We start from the raw sequence: 20042 nt of genomic DNA on the forward strand, positions 1-20042 counted from the left end.
GGTCTTCCCAGAGCCTTCTCTTCTCTAGGATCAACAGCTGCAACTCTCTCAGCCTGTCCTCATAAGGGAGGGGCTCCAGCCCCCTCATCATCTCTGTGGCCTCCTCTGGACCTGCTCGAGCAGGTCCATGTCCTTCTTACACTGGAGGCCCCAGAACTGAAGACAGTACACAGGTGGGATCTCATGAGAGTGGAGTAGAGGGGAAGAATCCCCTCTCTTGAACTGCTGGTCATGATTCTCTTGATGCCGCCCAGGATACAGTTGGCTTTCTGGGCTGTGAGCACACATTGCTGTGTCATAGTCAGTTTTCCATCCACTAGTACCCCTAAGTCCTCCTCCTCAGGGCTGTTCTCAGTCCACTCACCGCCCAGCCTGTATCTATGCATAGAATTGCCCCAACCCATGTGCAGGACCTTGCACTTGGCCTTGTTGAACTTCATGAGGTTCTCACAGGCCCACCTCTCAAGCCTGTCCAGGTCCCTCTGGATGGCAGATCCCTTCCTCCAGCTTGTCAACCGCACCACAGCTTGGTGTTGTCAGCAAACGTGCTGAGGGTGCACTCAATCCCACTCTCTGTGTCACCAACAAAGATGTTAAATAGCACTGGCCTCAACACTGACCCCTGAGGAACAGCACTTGTCACTGCTCTCCACTCAGACACCAAGCTGTTCACCACAACTCTTTAAGCACAACCATCCAGCCTATTCCTTACCCACCAGGTGGTCATCCATCAAATCCATGTCTCTTCAATTTAGAGACACAGATGTAGTGTGGGATAGTGTCAAAAGCTTTGCACAAGTGCACATAGAGGATCTGAGTTGCTCTTCCCTTATTCACTGACACTGTAACCCCGTTGTAGAAAGCTGCCAGATTCTTCATGCACACTTTGTCCTGAGTGAAACCATTTTGACTGTCATCAGTCACCTCCTTATTTTCCACATGCCATAGCATAGTTTTCAGAAGCATCTGCTCCATGATCTTGCCAGGCACAGAGGTTAGACTGACCAGCCTGTTGTTCTCCGGGTTCTCTTTATTTCCCTTTTTAAAAACAGGGGCTGTTTTACCCCTTTTCCAGTCATCAGGAACTTTGCTAGTCTACCACAACTTCTCACTTCATCTGCCAGTTTCCTTGGGACCTGTGAATGAACGGGTCTTGTGGACCTTCAGGTTCCTTAGATGGTCTTGAACCTGATCTTTTCCTACAGTGGGCTGTTCTTTCTTCTCCCAGTCCCCACCTTTGCTTTCTGTGTCTTGGGCAGTGTGGCTGCAGCACTTGCTCATGAAGACTGAGGCAAAAAAGTCGTTGAGTACTTCAGCCTTATCCATCTCCTCAGTAGCCAGGTCTTCCTTTTCCTTCTGGAGAGGGCCCACATTTTCTCTAGTCTTCCTGTTATCACCAGTGTACCTGTAGAAACTCTTTTTGTTGCCCTTGCTGTCCCTGGCCAGATTTAATTCTGTCAGGGCTTTGGCCTTCCTAACTTGATCTCTGGCTGCTTAGACAGTTTCTCTGTATTCCTCCCAGGCTATCTGTCCTTGCTTCCACCCTCTGTAGGCTTTCTTTTTGTGTTTGAGTTTGTCTAGGAGCTCCTTGTTCATCCATGCAGGCTCCTGGCATTCTTTCTGGACTTCCTCTTTGTCGGGATGCATTGCTCCTGAGCTTGGAGGAGGTGATCCTTGACTATGAGCCAGCTTTCTTGGGCCCCTCTTTCCCCCAGGGCTTTATCCCATACTACTCTGACAAGCAGATCTCCTGAAGTCCAGGGTAGCGAACCTGGCATGCAGCCTTCTTCATAATTTTTAGTGTTCGGTGGTAAAAAAAAGAAATCCACTTCCTGAGTTAGATGAATGTGGTGTTTTAAACTCACTAAGATAATGGATACAATGCCTGAATACTGTTCATGTTTTAGTGTCAATGAGGAGGAGAAGGCAAAGAAAAAAGGACCGGAAGAAAAGCCCAAAAAGCAAGGAAAAAAAGAAGAGGAAAGTCAGAAGGAAGAGGAGAAATCAAAGAAAGAATTTGACAAAAAGGAAGGAAAGAAAGAGGCTGAACCAAAAAGGAAAAATGCTGCAAAAGTGGGTTCTGTATCAGCTTCTGATACTGAAGATGATGGAGAAGAACAAGAAGGTGACAAGGTATAATTTTGCTTTCTTAATGTATTTATTATAGAGGAAAGTAGTATCACTGAAGATCTTTCTTGAAGTTGATGCTAGTTCCTAGTAAAAGTTGGAGCCCTGGGCTGTCTCATACATACAGAATAAAAGTTGGAGAACTTTTGTCAAATAATTCTTTCAGGAACTTCTTTGGTATTTTCTAAAAAAAAGCATCTTTTCCAAAGACACTTGTCTTTTTAACAGGGGATTTAAATGTGGTAGTTACTTCTTTTGTCAAAAGGTTTTTTCCATCTGTGTTCCTTGAACACAGACTTTTCTTCCTTGGGTGCATCTGAGAGAACATTTGCCTTGAAATCAAGTTTTTGAAAGGTATAAAGCTATCCCTAGTCAACCAGTTGGAATGTCTTCATTTTTCTGGTGCTTATGATATTTGTCTTCTATTAGAAAAGGAAAAAGAGAGAAAGGACTAAAGAAAGTCAGAACTTACCAATGTGTGGAGCTCTTGTATTTAGTTGCAGGGAAACACTCCTGCCAGGTTGTTCCATGGAACAGAGTTGCTTCACAGATATTTAGTGTAGGCAGGTTTACCTCTTTACAAAGACGATGATTTAGTAATCTTGCTTTTTGCTTTCCAATCCTAAAATCCCAAATAAAAACAGAAGAAAAAAGGGGGAAGAAGCTTTCAGGCAGCTCATAGAAGAAGCATTGTAAAAGGCCAACATGAGAGAGAAGTAACAGAAAGAAAGCGTAAGCAAGAGGAACAGACAGAATCTGAGTTGTGAGTATGTTTTAACATGTGATGTCCACAAGCTGTAGGAGTACTGTGAAACTAATGGGAGGAGATACTACCTGAAAAAATTCCAAACTGGTTTGCACTGTGTTCTATTGTTGCACGCCCCCCTTTTTTTTTTTTTTTCTATTTTAACATCTTTTTAAGTGGATAGTAAAAAGCTTCTCTAAACCAGTATGTTCTATTCTGGGAGGACAGGAAGAACTGACCCTAGTAATTAAGTGATGTCACTGTTTCAGTGGCTTAGAATTGCTAGCAGCAGACAGCACGTGGGTTCTGTTTAGAAATAATCTAAGAATATCCATGTCAAAAGGGATCAGTGTGAAAACCTGTTCAGGACAGCCATACATTTTTATTTAAGTTTTGGATACACTAGATTGAAAACTGGTAGGATTGAAAACTCGTTACGGATTTTTGGCCAGGTTGTGGAATGCATGGGGTTACCTGGAAAACATTTCCTTCTCTGTCTGGCAGCTAGAGCATACACTGTTAGACAGAACAAGATAAAATTAACACTTTAGCACTGCAAAGCCAGTTGAGAGATACAAAGAGCAGTCTGTATTTAGAAGATAAATTATTACAAATGAACCAAGCATAAGAATGGAAGACAAGATCCTGCCAGAGACTGGGGGTGTGTGGGACAATAGGAAGAAACCTGAGAGAGCGCTATTTTGTAAATGGGTGAAGCTGCCACCATGAGAGCATGATGTTCCCATCCTCACAGTTGGTGGGAGGGTGGAAGAAAAGGAGAACAAAGTAAAAATATGGAGAAAAAAGGGGAAGATAATGGTCCCCTTCAACTGAAACAACAAAATTCTACCTTTTTCATGTTCATTAACAAAAATCTAGTTTGGGGTTTTTTATCTGCTAGCCCTTTCTTCTCCTTTTCTTCCTGTTACTCCTTTGGAAGCCCTAACATAATTACTTTACTTGCCTGTAGCAAACCTAAGCGTTGGCAACTCTAGAGATACTAAATTGTCCTCAGCATCTTTGCTGATTTAGATTTAGATAAATCTGACATATGCTGATTAGATTTCTTCAATCAAACTGTCATTTATTGATTTGGTTATAATAATCAAATCTCCTGTACTTTTAAATAGCTGTCATATTTTACACATTGGAGGGTAGATAGAGCTTTGCTTCAGTAAGATAAAGGAGTAGCAGTTAATGAATGCATAATTAATAGCTGATGGCTAATATCACAAAACTCAATATTGATAAACAGTGAAAAGACTTATTTTTATGCTGTCTGTCTTCAAGTTCCTTTAATAATACACTGAATATAGACATATCTTTTTTGGTTACTTTTCTTGTCAGCAGAGTTTTCATTTTCTGGTCTTTGTAGCTACTTTGTTAATATTTATTTAATAATGGTGCTTTGTACACTGTTCTCTACATATACAAAGTTCACAGGTACCATTTAAATGGCATGAGCTTGTGCTGCCAGTTTAAGTAAAATAGTCTTATGTACTTTAAAACTGTTCATTCTGTAACTGGTTAGAGTATGAAAGGAAGATGGAAGATAAGACATGCAGGCCTGGGTATTTCATGGATGCATATTGCTACAACAGGAGGAAAATTAGTCACAGAATATTTAGTCATGATGAGCTGAAATATGCAAATTCTAAAATGAGGCTGTGATACTGCTCAGTAAGACAAGACTGAGGAACTGCTGATCAGGGGTCCATGATCTTCTCTGAATAAAAAGTTCAAAAGCTTGTTTAAAAGACTTCTGCCTGTCTTCATCCCGTAACTGAAATGGAGACAATTTTTTTTGTTGCGTTTTATTGAGTCTCAGCTTTATTTGTAGTGATACAATTAGAGAAAGAGCCAGGAGATTTCAATGAAATTGTAATAAATCTTTTTCCTTGATTACTATGTGCTTCAAGAATATTTAAATTATTACTCATACATTTATAGTCAGTTGTAGGCTACTTATGCTGTTACAATTAATTATATGAGAAAATTAGTCACATATAGGAACTGATTATGACTGAGTGATCTCTCCATAATTCCTGTGGTAATGTTGAATAGTTTTACTCTTTTTGTCATCACAATAAAAATATTTCTCCATAAGTTAGTTCTGTGCAATGCCATTTTACCAATTTGTACGTGCAACCAAATCAAAATGCAGTTTGGAAATGTAACTTGGTGTTTGGTTTGGTTTTGTATTATTTACTGCTTCTGGGAAAAACCTGCCAGTATGGAGGATTTATCAGCAGTATCTCAGCTAACGAATTTCGTTAATTAATTCATTTCAGTTTTTGAAAACTGGGGTTTGTCTCTTTGTGGTTTTGCACACTGATGTTTTACTGACACAGTACCTCAAAACACTGCATCTCATCTGAAAATGGAAAGAAAAAAAAATTTGAAAAATGGACTTCACGACATTGTAAAAACACTTCAATGTTTTTGATAGGCAGAGTAAAGAAGAAGGCAAGAAAACAGAAGTTAAGAAGATGGAGAAAAAGAGAGGTTGGTTTAAAGAAGTTAAACAGTATTTTTGGTCATCTTAAATTTTGAACAGAATTATCTGCCTGGGTAAGATAATCTAATGTTCAGGGTGACTGTGGGGTGTCAGTCTGAGATGTTTGGTCCATGACTGCTTCCTTCAGGTCTGTAAAACGGTGCATTCTTGTTCTTCTGTGATCGTTCTTTCTTCAGTGCATTAGAACAGGTTTTTGCTCTTCCCATTTTACTGTCATTCGAGCTTTTTAAACCTCAATGATCCATTCTGTTTGTAAACAAGAAACAAATGCTCTTACTCTTTGAACTGAATCACTTTAGTTCTTCTCTTCATTTTTTCCTTTCTATTTTCTCATAACACAATAATCTGAGGGACCTCTAGAAAGTATTTAGATGCTATCCTTTACTAAGCAGGAGGCTTGCTACGCAAGAGGCTTGTTCTTCCTAAGCAAGAGGCTTAGATGCAGATTACTCTAGTCTTGTCTACAAACACACACTTGCAAATTGACCTTCACAGGGATAAGTCATTCCTTTTTTAGTACTCCCATCTTTAAGGGCAATCCAAATCACTGGCTGTGATTTGTAGTATAGTACAGATCCAGTGGCATGGACTCCAACCAACCCAGTGTTGGCAGGGGAGGGGGGAAATTATCTGAACACATCCAAGATTAATTGGACTTGAAGGAAACTGTTTGCTTGCAGTATTGTTCAGAGTGTGTGCCACCTGTGTATGAAAAAATCCAAACAGGCATTCAGCATGTGAATTAGAGACACACATGTTCATTCACCTTGCACACCTGCTGGAGCATGTGTATGGCGAACGTTTTATTTGGATGAATTGGAACTGGAGTCATGTCCAAACCATCAATAGCTACATGTCCTGTCATTAAAGATTTTCTAGCTTTTTAATTCTTACTATTTGTTGAAACTTCCTTTTAGCCTGGCCCACAAGTAGAGGGTGACAACTATATACTGAAATAGAAAACTGTGTCCAGTTTGTAACTCCTAAGGAGAATGCTGTGTAGGTTGTTAATAGTGTCCAGTTTTAAAAAGCTGTATACTTTATTTCTGATTGAAAGCCCCGTGGTGTATTTATGTGTGCACCTGCATCATTATTTGATGGAGAGTGCCTGTCTATATTATTCTGCATTCTGTGTGAAGTTCAGATGTGTAGAAAGGTTTCTACAAAAACCTGAAGTAATTATCAAATATTCATGCATACCATTTTTAATCTTCAGAAACATCAATGGATTCTAGGCTTCAAAGGATACATGCAGAAATCAAGAACTCCCTGAAAATTGATAATCTTGTAAGTATTCTTTTTTAAAAAAACTGATTTATGTGTATCATTCCAGTAGGAAATACTTGGCATGTGTGTTTGTTTTTAATTAATATTCTGAGAATGAACAGAACTTTTTCAGTTTGAAAGATAACTGCTACTTAAATGAGGTTACTGTGGACATCAAAAAATAAGTGTCAGCAAGTAAGATCAGTTTTGTTTGAAAATAATTCAGTGATTTATTTAATTACCAGAAACATTCAGACAGAATTCTGTCAAATGAAGCATCTGTGCCAGCTCAGCCTGAGCTGTGCAGAAACACCAGAAGGAAATAAGCGTAGTAATGGCAGATGCCCTGATGCAAGGGATGGAAGCCCCCATGTGCTGACCCCACTCCTTGTCAAGGGAAGTCTGCTGCTTGCTGGGGGCTCAAGTTTGACAATTACTGACAGATGGTTAAGGCCTGTCTGGCCTTAAGACTATTTATTAACTGCTGCCGATTTTCTATGTTGGGCACCAATGATACAGTTAGGGGAGACCTGCAAAACATGGCTGTGGGACTCTGAGGGTGATGATGATCAGGGTATGAGGTCCCAGGTGGTGGACCCTTTCTTGAGGAACATACTTGTGAAGGAATGGATAGGACTGCTAGGAGGTGGCAGGATCCACTCCAGAGTAGTGCTGCCAAGGAGGCTGGCCAACCTGGTTAAAGAGTTTTAAACTAGGAGCAGTAGCAGAGGAGACAGTGAGGAAGTGGTGGAGCAGGATGGCAATCAAATGATGCAGGGTGATGTAATCAGAATTGGCCTTGTAATCGACAGAATTCCTCAACAGAATAGGACTGAAGTGACATCACCACAAGCATATGCACAGAAATGAGGAAGTGCTGGCAGTGCAGCATTATGAGGAAAGCTCTTAAAACCTTTCTGGGAAGTCAGCACAGCTGGGTGCCTCTTTGAAGTGGCTGTACACTAATGCATACAGCATGATGAACAAACCAGAGGAACTGGACATCTGTCTACAGTTGCTGGACTATGCTTTCATTGGCATCACAGAGATTTGGTGGGGTAGTTCACTGTGCTGGAGCCTTGCCATGTATATAGGTTCTTTAGGAAAGACAGATGCTGGGAAGACAAGGTGTGCAATAACTCCTTATGTGAGAGACCAGTGGGAATCTGCGGACCTCTGCAATGGGACAGATAAGCCAATTGAGAGTTTATGCGTCAGGATTAGCAGGCAGACTAACATGGGTGACATCCTGAGGATGTCTACTGCAGATGACCTAATTAGGCAGAAGTAGAGAATGAAGTCATTTTAAGGTAACTGGGAGACACCTCCAGTTCAAAGGCTTGGTCCTCATTGGAGGCTTTAACCATCCTGCTATCTGCTGAAGAGACAACATAGGGATTATACAGTAATCTGGGAAGTTTGTGATAATTTCCTAACACAGGTGATCAAGGAGCTGACAAGGGAAGACACCCTGTCAGACCTGATTCTTAGAAACAGGAAAGATCTGGTCAAGGGATATGAAGGTTATGGGCAGCCCTGACTGCAGTGACTGAGATGGTGGAGTTCAGGATCCTGGGAGGAGGGAGTAGGGCAAAAAGGATCACAGCCCTGGACTCAGGAGAGTAGACTTTGCCTCTACAGGGATCTGCTCGGAAGACTCTCTGGAGAGACCATGCTGGAGAGAAGTAGTGACCAGGACATCTGCCTCACTTTTAGGGATTACCTCCTTCTCAAGACTGATTAATGTTGACAAGCAGGAAAATAAGCAAATGTGGCAGGAGGGCTTTATGGATGAACAAGGAACCTTCTGACTATAGTCAGGATGCAAAAGAAATGGAAGTAGGGACAGGTGACCTGGGAGGAATATGCAGACACTGTCCAAGCATGGAGGGATGTGCTTAGGAAAGCCAAAATCTACCTGGAGTTAAAACTGGGGAGATAAATGAAAGACAACAAAGCTTCAAGTACCTCACCGGCAAAAGAAAGACTGGGAAAACGTGGGCCTGCTGCTGAATGGGATGGTGCATCTAGTGAAAAAGGACAAGGAGAAGGCTAATGTACTCAATGCGTTCGTGACCTCAGTTTGTTCGTACATTTCCTTTCAGGAATCCTAGGTCCCTGAGGCCACTGAAAAGTCCACAGCAGGAAAGACTTGATTCTCGGTGGACAAAGATCAAATTAGGCAACATTTAAACAAAGTGGGACCTGATGCGGAACAAACTGAAGAGTGCTGAGGGGGCTGGACAATGTCATTGTGCATCCATTCCATTTTATTTTTGAAGCCATGGTGACTAGGGAAAGGTTGCCAAAGATTGAAAGAAAGCAAATGTCACCCTCATTTTCCAGAAGAGGGGATCTGGGGAACTGCAGGCCCCTCAGCTTCACATTGATCTCTTGGAAGTTAATGGAGCAAATCCTTCCAGAAATTGTTTCCAGTAGTATGAAGTACAGTGTGGTCTCTGGGAGTTGTCAGCACAGGTTAATGAAGAAATCACAGTTAACCAAACTGACCTCCTGCTGTGTGATGACTGGCTTGGTGGATGAGGGAGAGCAGTGGATGTTGTTCATATTAAGTTTAAAAGGCTTTTGTCTGTCTGTTTTAACAGCCTCATAGACAAACTGTTGAAGTCTGGACCGAGTAGGTGGATAGCAAGGTGGACTGAAACATGGCTGAACTGCAGCACACAAAAGACTGATCAGTGGTAGTGAGTCCAGTTACAGGCCAGTCACTACTAGTTAATACTGTTAAAACATCTTTCTTAATGACTGGGATGATGGGAAAGACCACACCTGTCTGCAGAAGATACAAAACTGAAAGGGTAGATTTGAAGGGTGTGCTGCCATCCAGGAGGACTTGGAGAGTCTGGAAAAATGGGCCAATAGGAATATCGTGAAGTTCAACAAAGGTTCAAATTCTCTACCTGGGGAGGAATAACCCCATGCACAGCACAGGCTGGTGACTGAGTGGCTGGAAAGCAGCTTGCCAGAAAATGACCTGGAGGTGGTGTTTGTGGACACCAATCTTGGCACGAGCCAGCGATGTGTTCTTGTGGCAAAGGCGGCCAACAGCATCCTGGGCTGCATTAGAGTTGCCAGAATGTGGAAGGAGGTGATGACTGCCCTGTACTTGGCACTGGTGAGACACTGGATCCCATTTTGGGCTCCTCAGTACAACAGAGACATGGATATACTGTAGTGAGCCCCAAAAAAGGGCCATGAAGATGAATTAAGGGTGTGGATCATCTGTAGGAGAGGCTGAGAGAGCTGGGAGTGTTCAGCCTGGAGAAGAGAAGGCTGAGAGGGGAATTTTCTCCATGTGTGTTAAATACCTGGATGGAGTGTAGAAAGACAACAGAGCCAGGCTTTTTGCAGTAGAAGGACAAGAGGCAGTGAATGCTGATGTTAATACAGAAAATACTGCTTAAACATAAGAAAAACGGGGGGTTTATGGTGTGGGTTTGTCAAGCACTTGCAGATGTTCATCTGAATTCTTACACCTTGGAATCCACTGTTAAGGCTGGGCAGTGAAAACAAATAGGGAAGGAACAGAGCTGTATCTTTTTAAAGCCTATATTAATGTCTGTGCCTATGGTGCTTTAGAACAATACTACCAAGTTTTCTAAATTCGGTGTTATTTGTGCTTTCCTTTTTGTTTTGGTTTTTTTTCTCTTAACTTGAAACCTCAAATCATGAGACCAGACCAAAAATAAAATACTTTACCAGTCTCCTTATTTGAAGTCCTGGAGGGAATGCAAATCTTCAAAAGTCCATTTCCATTTATGCAACTGAAAAAGCAAGTAAAAGACTTAACTCCATTTCTGCCTTTATGTACTGCTGAAGACAAGAAAATTCTTGCTACCACGAACTAGCCAAGGAGAGGTGTGAGTGTGATATCATTTTGAGGACTTTCCCTAACTGATTACATGGTCTTTTTGGGGTACCATTGCATGGATGGTGCTGAAGAAAATTCAGCCTTTGGTTTAGTATCTTCATTTTGTGAGGGCCATTTGTACCATGAGAAAACATGAGTGTCAGTGAAGAAGTACAGTAGTATGAGAAGCGCAGGTTGCTCCAACTAAGAAACTCAGCATTGTGTTAGGTGTCAGAGGCAAAGTTCTGGCAGTGGGGGCAGGGGGTTGCCCTGTGCTGGACACAACTAGTTCCAGCCGGCTCCAATGGACCCACCCCAGGGCTGTGCTGAGCCCCTCAGCCAAGACAGTGGTGCTTCTGTAAAAACTTAAGAAAGGGCAAAACACACTGGAGGAGGAGGGGAGGACAGAGTTTGAAACAGCAGAGGGAACACCAAGGTCACAGAAGGGAGGAGGTGCTCCCTGTTGCTGGAGCAGGTATTCCCCTGCAGCCGTGGAAGAGACCATGAAGGAGCAGATGCTCACACGGTGGCCTGTGGAGAGCTGGTGCTGAAGATTTCTCCTGAAGGACTGCAGCCTGTGGGGAGAGCTGGGACTGGAGCAGAGGAGACTGTGAGAGAAGTAGTTGCAGAGAGGAACTGTGATGCCCCTGCTGTGCTGCTCTGTGAAGGTGGGCTGGGGAGTGGAGTCTGCAGTGAAGTTGAGCATGGGAGAGGCGGGAAGGAAAGGTGTTGATTTAATGTCATCTTTGTTCCTCTATTTCAATGGGCAATAACTTCCTCTAAGTAGAGTCTGGTTTGCCCATGACAGTAACTGGTAAGCAATCTCCCTGTCTTTAGCTTGACCCATGAACTTCCTTGTCTTATTTTCTCCCCCTTCACTGTTGAGGAGGGAGAGGGGAGTGGCTGAGTGGGCATCTGGCTGCTGGCCAAGGCTAACACACCACAGTGTTAAATATGAAACATTCATTTGCAGTGTGGCCTCTTCTCAAATTATTTAAGTCTATGCCAATACTTTGTCTCAGAAAAATAGTTAACTTTTAATAAAATACAGAAAGCCTTTACTTCACAACATACATGATGGTTTAGCTTAAATCACGATAATAAATTCCCCTAAAATAATAAGTAAAAAAACAAGAATGGAAACCCCCCAAAACCTCACCAGCCTCTGATTCAGAGGCATGATGGAGCGAATATTTTAAAGTACTGGAAAGAACAATGGATGTAGAACTACAGCAATGACACCTACTTTATTATACCTGTATTTATCAAATAAACATGATAAAAAGAGTTCTCAAATGAAACAACCTGATAGGTTTGTTTGGGGTGTTTTAATGCTAATTTCCCTTAACAAGAGGAGCTACAAGTTTATACAAGAATGCAGAATATATGCAGAATATTATGACCTGTGCTGGTGATGAATCTTGTTAGTTCTAAATAGGAAGTAAGATAAGCAAGAGTAGCTGAAGATAAGGAAATTGAGAACTAAGTATTACAGGGAGAAGGCTTTATTACAGTGGTTCTTCAAATGGTATCAGAAGCTCACATCATTACTTCTGGGTGTTCTGTGTAGTATGTCATTCATCAAACTTTTAGCTGAAAAATCTACAAAAATACAGTTCTGTATATTAACTGCCACCTACTTAAGATGCTTTGCTACCTTCTCAGTGGAAAGTCACTTGGAAAGATTGTGTATGGAAAAGGCTGACTGCGGAGAACAGCTTCAAGCACAGAATTACTAGAACCAAAACTTGCATAAAGCTTGAGTTTGTATTTTGAAAGTATACAATTATTTTTAATACTTTCAAGTTATTCAGCTAGCATCTGCCTTTGGTTACGGAAGTAGCTGAAAGGCAACTGATAGCAATTTGTTTGCAAGTTTGATTGTATAAATTGTTCTAAAATTAAGCACATAGTCAAATTAAGGGTATTACAGGAAGGTATCACTGAGCATGGAAATTAATTTAGCATGGCTAATTAAAGATTATTAACCTGTAAATTAAGTCTTCAAACTGATTTCTTGTTTATATACAGGATGTGAGCAGGTGTATTGAGGCTCTTGATGAGCTTGCATCCCTTCAAGTCACAATGCAACAAGCTCAGAAACATACAGAGATGATTCTGACTCTGAAGAAGGTGAGATCTGCAATGTTAAAGTAACCTGTGTGCTTTCTTAAATTGATACCTCTGTTATTTACTACTGGAGTACTGTTCTTGTCCCAACAATTCCAAGAACAACGTGGACAGACTGGAGAGGGTCCAGAAGAGGGCCATGAAGATGATCAAAGGGCTGGAGAACCTGCCCTATAAGGAAAGACTGAAGGGATTAGGTCTTTTCTTTCTGGAGAAATCTCACAGCAGACCTCATCACAGTATTCCAGTGCTTAAAGGGCAGCTACAAAGAGGTTGAAGGCTCTCTCTTCACAAGAAAGTGCATGGAGAAAGGCAAGGGGCAGCAGATACAAGTTGCACTGGGAGAGGTTTTCAAGATGTGATTGGGCAGGGTGATTGGTAATTTCATCCAGGCTCTCTTTCCCACGAAGGGTTGGACCAGATCTTTCAAGGTCCCTGTCAATCTGGGCTGTTCCATGGTTCTGTGATATTTCAGAGAGTGTAAAAGTCTATTATCTAATTTCCGGTTAAATTAAGAATTTCATCTAGAACGTGATGAAATTGCATAGGTATTTAAATACCTAAGTGGAGCTCATTTTTTATTACTTTGATTTCAGATACGGAAATTCAAAGTCAGCCAAGTTATCATGGAGAAGTCTACAATGCTATATAACAAGTTCAAGACCATGTTTCTGGTTGGGGAAGGAGATTCTGTTCTTTCCCAAGTACTAAATAAATCACTTGCTGAGCAGAAGCAGCACGAGGAAGCCAACAAAACCAAAGAACAGTGGAAGAAAGGAGCAAACAAAAAAATGGAAAAGGAACAAACAGGTAAGTCGCTGCTTTTAGTTTCTTGTCATATAAAAGACCTAGTCTCCATCAGTTTGAGCCAGATTCAAAAAATCCTTGATGCAGGAATTCTACCCATCTGTTAAAACCTTTATATATCTGAAATAGTCAAGGATCATACTGCTGTAACGAAGCTTCAAGTTCAAGGGTATAATGTTTTCTGCGGCTGTTTTACCTTTATTGCCTGAAGGGAAGAGCTTTTGCAAGAATTGAGTTTAGCATTTTTTACTTTTCTGTAAATTTTCTAAATTAATTATCTTGTGGAATAAAAAAAAAACATTAAACATGAGGTAGAATAACATACTACCTTCCATTCCTCAAGCAGTCTTTTTGGTGCCTAGACTTCCACCTATGCTTTAACTTCTTAATTTCTTTCACTAGCCTCTTCCTGTATCGTGCATGCTACTATGCATAGCAGCAGCTTGTAACCACTTACGTGTAACTTCTGTGATGCAACTTTTGTAGTTCAGTCTAGCATTAAAGAAATAATCATAAATTAGGAGAGAATAGGCCTTCATGCTCTGCAAGTACAGCATGATATTGAAAGCTTTTCATAGCAAGCATGCTCTACAGCAACTTAGGTCAGTTATTTTAAAAAAATGTAGTAAAACAGATACTTGCAATTTTAAATAGAGGAAAAAAATGAGACTGAGACAGTCTCTGGAAAGCTGTGTTGCAAATGAATTAAAATCCTTGAAGATGTAGGAGTTCTAACAATCTATTAATATTATATTTGGACCCTTGATCCACAAGCACAGAAGAGAGACTATGTTTACTTTGAACTTGAATCCCAGGAGCAAAACTGTTTCAGAAAACTGTTTGAAAGTTACACCACCCAGATCTAGAATAAAGAAGTTACTGTAAATGAGATTAAGGATGCCAAGGATTCAGAATAGCACTGCAGTTGAAATGCTACTGTATTTGTAACTGCTAAGAAAGCAAGGATGATGATGACATCCAGCCATTTTATGGTGAGAGAAATATCACATGATGTAGTGGAGGTTCCACACAGATCTTTCCCCAACTCTGTGATCAGCATAGCTAATACTTTAACAAAGTATCTAAACTGAATGGACTTCCTACACAGCCTGACTAATGAAGCTACTCCAGATAAGGCTAACACTAGACTTCTAACAGAACAGACTGAAATACCGTATAGTTGCCTAGTCAGATGGAGAATGGTAAGAAGTTTTATCAGAGTAGGGAGATATTTCATGGAAATGGATTTTCTTTATTTGCTACAGTGAGAAATTCTGGTTCCTTACGTCCGTACTTCTGTCCTCTTAAAACCTCAACTGCTGAACTCTTACTATCTTTACAAAGTACAACAATTACAGCAGTTTGTACTTCAGCTGAAATACAGCTTCAGACTATCCACTTTGTAACAAGGGATTATAGCACTGTTTCACTTACGTTTGCATTGACATTCATGTCCAGAACTGATTCTGACCTAGTCTAAATAGATCAACTACCAGAATGTCATCTTAAAATGATCTTGTCTGCTTTTTAGCATCTCTTAGCCTGTAAGTATTCAGATGAGTAATGTCTTATATTTTTTTCTTGTTGTAGCGTAGCACATTAGTTTAACAGAGGGGTTTTTTGGTAAACCTGTAACTTCAAATAAAATGGACTGTCAGTTCTGACTTAAGTGACATTCCTCAACCACTGACTCAAAATTCATTGGTTTGTAATACCAGAGCAAAACATGTATTCATCGCAGAAATTTTAAAGAAGTTAAATATTCCTGCTTTGGCTTCACTAGTTTCTACATAGTGCATTGTTTTCCTGCTTGACAACTGCATGCTATAACTAAACACTTTTAGTCTATATATAAATAGTTGATGATTATATGCATATTTGTTAGCCTTGAGACTGAACAAGAATCCATAAGACTATTAAATTTTCCGGTTAAAGTATCAGAAAACCTTCCAAATTGTCTGACCAGGTTAGAGTGGTAAACCAGACTGACTGCTGAAGTATATTCTCTCACTGTTCAGAATATAAATAAGCATTAGTCCTATTATGTGTAGCCTAGCAAGCACAAGAAGAACTTGAAATCACATGAAATAAATCTACAATGTTCATTTCCCGTTATTAAATTGATGGGATGAGGCTTGCTGAATGGAATTTTCAGAAGTTGAAGCTGTGTAAGTTACTGCTTTTTGTATCAGTTCAGCTGCTGGGTATCAAGATATGGGGAAAATATTTATAGCATTTGAGTTGATGAGGGTAAAGAAATTATCTGGGACTTCTTATAGCACAGTTTTGCTGCCTGCAGTACTGTTGTCTTTCTCTGCTCTTTAATTTTAAAGGTTCAAAAGTTCTGAATGGAGGGTCTGAAGCTCAAGACACCAACCAGTCACAGCACAATGGAGAGAATACTGAGGAAAAGAAAGATAGACATGAAGTTGGCAGCAAGAAAAAGTGAGTTAACCTGACTGAGCTAAAGATCTGCTCTGCTCTAGCAAAATGATGTAAAATAGAACAGCAGTAGATTGCAGTTACCTAACCATGATGAGGTACTGTTTTCTCTCGGCTTTAGAGAATGATAATAGAATGCAAATCTTCTGTTGAAGTTTTGAAAGAGCATTTTAAAAGTAACTTCACTCACTGTTATGATGGAGACCTAAAGAAAAAATTACAGGATGACCTGCTAGGAGAAAATCAGCGTGTGGTGAGACAGGGCAAAGTCTACTTGATGCTCTTAAGTTGGAAGCAAAAGAAGCACGAACCAAGTCTTACAGAAGCTAACAGGATATATCAAGGTTTTTGTAAAATGGTGTATTCCAGACAATAGCCAAGCCCCACTTTAATCAGTGTTCTATAGTGTAGCTATAGAATTGCCCAAATGCAGGCTAGAACTTAGACTTGTGAAATTTCAGAACTCTTTATAGAGATGGATGCATTTACCTTTTCCAAATAAGAAGCTGTAAGAATGCTTGAATTTGTAAGTAGGTAAGTATTTAAACCTTAGCCTCACCGAAAAATGCGGTTTTGTAAAGAACAAGCAGCAGTGAATCTCTTGTAGACTATGAGAAATACTTAATAGAATCTAGTAAACAATGAGCAAAAAAGTCTAGAATTATCCTTGAGCTGATTTGTTTTGTTGAATTACCCCTTTGCTTTCTCTGAGCACTTCTGCATCTTGTGCTCAAGGATTCTTTTTGTCCAGCAGCGGGTATTGAAACAAGCTTTCCTTTCATGACTGTCTTCATGCAGGCCAGGAGAAATGGCAGTCGCCTGGTGTTCTTTTGGCTGTCTGCCAAGTTAAAACTGTACAAATGAGTGGAATATTGACTGTTATCTACAATAAGATAAACTTGAACAAAATCAAAAAGCCTCTTAGGATGGAAATTATTTTGGTATTTGCTGAGAGGTAGCCTCAGAACTACTGGCTTCTGATTCTGCAGCTTTCACAATTGACATACAGGAGTTTCCAACCAGTGATGAATCCAATATTCATTTGATCTGAACAAGCAGCATGTTATGGGAACATAGTGAAGGCACATATGTAGGTTCCTAACAGGTTACACAGTCTAGTACACTGCTTAAATAAGTGATTTGGCCAAACAGCAAAGCAGTTCAGTAATAACAGAATATACTTGACAAAGTATTTAAAAATAAGTTAGTACTGAACTGGTTCTCCAAGGCAGAATTTTTTCATGACCAGCTCCTTTCATTGTTCCTGCAGAAACTGACAACACTTGGGATTTTTGAGTGGTGGAGAGACAATCTCAGTCAGACTGCCCCTTATATTTGGATTAGAAGAATTAATATTTTGGTGCATGCATGACACCTCAATGGACTGGGGTCAAAAGATTTCTGGTAGAGACTTTAGTTAGTTATGCAGCATGCCTGGAAAAGGCTTGAATACGAAGTGTATCTCAAAAAAGCAACTTTGAGGCATGACAATTTATATTTCTAATACTTCAGTAATTGTGATTGTATATGTAAAACTTGCAATTATATCTTCCATGAATGAGCTAGTGGACAAGTCATGTTCCACTAATACATATTTATCTCTTTACACATGTGTGGTGTTTGCTGTGGCATTGAATTCTGTACTCTCAACACATTTTTGACTTACCTAAACAAAGAAACAAACCACTTTAGGAAAAGTCTTGTATGGCTACCTGGGGGCTGAATGACTGCTGTTCACATCTGGTCACATGTATTCATGTGATGTTAGTCACTACCAGCTTAGCTTTGCATTTGGGGCCAGTCAGCCTAAGAGAGAAGAAAGACAGCTGGCATCACTACCTGCTTCAGTTCTCCAGACTTCATCTGTTGTCAGCAGCACTTACTCTAGACTGCACAAATTCATCTGGCGTAGGTCTTGCTCTCTGCATTTTTATGTGGTCGTTAATGTTGCTTTGTTTTGCATCTAGGACATGTGGTGAAGAGAGAGAGCCTGAAAAGCCAGCAAAAGATTCTACCTTTGAAAGCAAATGACACCACTGGAGTCTTTTTCTAAAATACAAAATAAAGAGGATTGATAAGTTTTGCATTTGAAATCTATAGACTGCTGAAAGTTCTAAATAATTTTATAAGCATAGTATTGTAAAGTTAAATTTTGTGGAATAAAAGCCCTTTTAAACTTGGCTTAAAAGTATTTAACACTTTTGCCAATAGTTTTATCCAGTATTAACAGGTAATACATTTCAAAAGATGAAAATTCCACTTAGAAAACAAATGCTTACATGTTACAGGAGTTAGAGTTGTAGTATATTTTTACCTGACTACTGTATGTTTGTCTAGCTAATAGCAGGAAAAAGTGTAAATACTTTTAACTGCCCAGTTGGTTCATTTGTATAAAACCTACTCTCTTCCTAGGATACTGACCTCTGTGCATAGTTTTTCAACTCTTGTTGGGGATGTTTTTTCACTGTGTTTTGTAGGAGTTGGAAGCAGTGTTTTTATAGCTGTTAAAATGTTAATGTGTAACTATACTTAATCACTTTTTTTTTTTAAACAAGTTTAGTTCTGTTCTTGCAAAACTCATTGTGCCAATTTACTGCAATGTGACTTTATGGTATGTTTTTGTTTTAATAAGTATACTAGAAAGAAATGTGGTGTTCCCACAGAATCTGTTGATGCACACTGGTTGAAAAACACTGTCTGGAAAAATTTCTGAAATTAAAGCATTTAAACTGATAAAGAGAGACATGTTCTTAATACTAACTTGTATAGACAGAAACATTTGTACGAATCGGAAGTATCTGGTTTTAGTACTATTTTGATTTTATTGCCTTGGCATTAGCTTGTGGATTTCTAACTTGAATTTTAACAGAAACACTGATAAAGTACTTTAACAGAAATGCCTAAAGGTGTGACAGGGAATGATTACAGCCTGATGGAGACCAGTGCTTCTGAAGCTTTAACTCATACCATTCAACAAGGAAGTTTTCAGTATTACAGCATGACCAAAACAGCACGGTATCAAATACTGAGAAGTCAAATTATTTCTTGTTTACATGCCTTGTAAATTGCTGCCATGGCTTCTTCAGTCACAGTATCAACTAGATTGGAAGACTTGAAGATCATCCAGTCCAACCATTAACCTAACACTGACAGTTCCCAACTACACCAGATCCCTCAGCACTGGGTCAACCCGACTCTTAAACACCTCCAGGGATGGGGACTCCACCACCTCCCTGGGCAGCCCATTCCAACACCTAACAACCCCTTCTGGAAAGAAATGCTTCCTAGTACCTAGTCTAAACCTTCCCTAGCACAACTTGAGGCCATTCCCTCTTGTCCTATCGCTTGTTACTTGATTAAAGAGGCTCATCCCCAGCTCTCTGCAACCTCCTTCCAGGGAGCTGTAGAGGACGATGAGGTCTCCCCTCAGCCTCCTCTTCTCCAGACTAAACACCCCCAGTTCCCTCAGCCGCTCCCCGTACGACCTGTGCTCCAGACCCTGCACCAGCTCCGTTGCCCTTCTCTGGACACACTCGAGTCATTCAGTGTCCACCTGCTTGTGTTGTTGTTTTGTTCTTACCCAGGGTAGCATAGAGAAAAGGGATTTCTTATATATAGAACAAGGCAGACAACTTTTCTCCATTTCAACAACTTGGTACAATCTTTACTTTTGTTTGCAGTTCTGCTCTTCAATAGTGTTAAGCAGCTAAGTATTCAGTAATAGGAAAAAGGAACTTCAACAATCAATACATCACAACCAGTTAAAGGTCAGTAACTTCAGCACTGCCTTAAAACCTCTCATTTTCCAGAATCTGAAAGTGACAGATTTTGAGACTAACACTTTTTTTCACTCAAATCATGCACTACTATGAAGAAACTCCTCCTTATTATCTGTCTCCTAATTGTGAAGAGATGAAAACTTTCCATAGCCCTGCCTTTCTGCCGTTTTTTGCTTTTTTCCCTTCCTAACAGACTGGAATAGTAAACGGCATAGTAGTTTTAGGATGATAGCCCTAACCTCCCCTACTCTTCACTTGTATGGTTTAAGTAAAAACAAAAAAATCCTCACTAGTGACCAGAGGCACAGAAAAAAGCATGAAGAGCATTCAGTCACAACTATAGTTGCACAAGCAGCA

The 20042-nt window shown here is 40.2% G+C and overlaps 1 protein-coding gene across 2 annotated transcripts in view; it reads left to right on the forward strand.

Annotated features, from left to right (window-relative positions):
- Window positions 1–18647, forward strand: part of PSIP1 (PC4 and SRSF1 interacting protein 1) — a 37620-nt gene extending 18973 nt beyond the window's left edge. For both annotated transcript variants that reach the window (XM_074933257.1, XM_074933258.1), the window contains exons 10-17: window positions 1908–2133; window positions 2772–2890; window positions 5322–5377; window positions 6607–6677; window positions 12559–12660; window positions 13254–13467; window positions 15798–15909; window positions 17874–18647. In XM_074933257.1, the coding sequence (XP_074789358.1) occupies window positions 1908–2133; window positions 2772–2890; window positions 5322–5377; window positions 6607–6677; window positions 12559–12660; window positions 13254–13467; window positions 15798–15909; window positions 17874–17937 (964 nt within the window). In that variant the 3' untranslated portion in view covers window positions 17938–18647. The remainder of the gene's footprint in view (window positions 1–1907; window positions 2134–2771; window positions 2891–5321; window positions 5378–6606; window positions 6678–12558; window positions 12661–13253; window positions 13468–15797; window positions 15910–17873) is intronic.
- Window positions 18648–20042: the final 1395 nt, after the last annotated feature.

Source organism: Athene noctua, chromosome Z, assembly GCF_965140245.1.
Source record: "Athene noctua chromosome Z, bAthNoc1.hap1.1, whole genome shotgun sequence".
Lineage (NCBI taxonomy): Eukaryota > Metazoa > Chordata > Aves > Strigiformes > Strigidae > Athene > Athene noctua.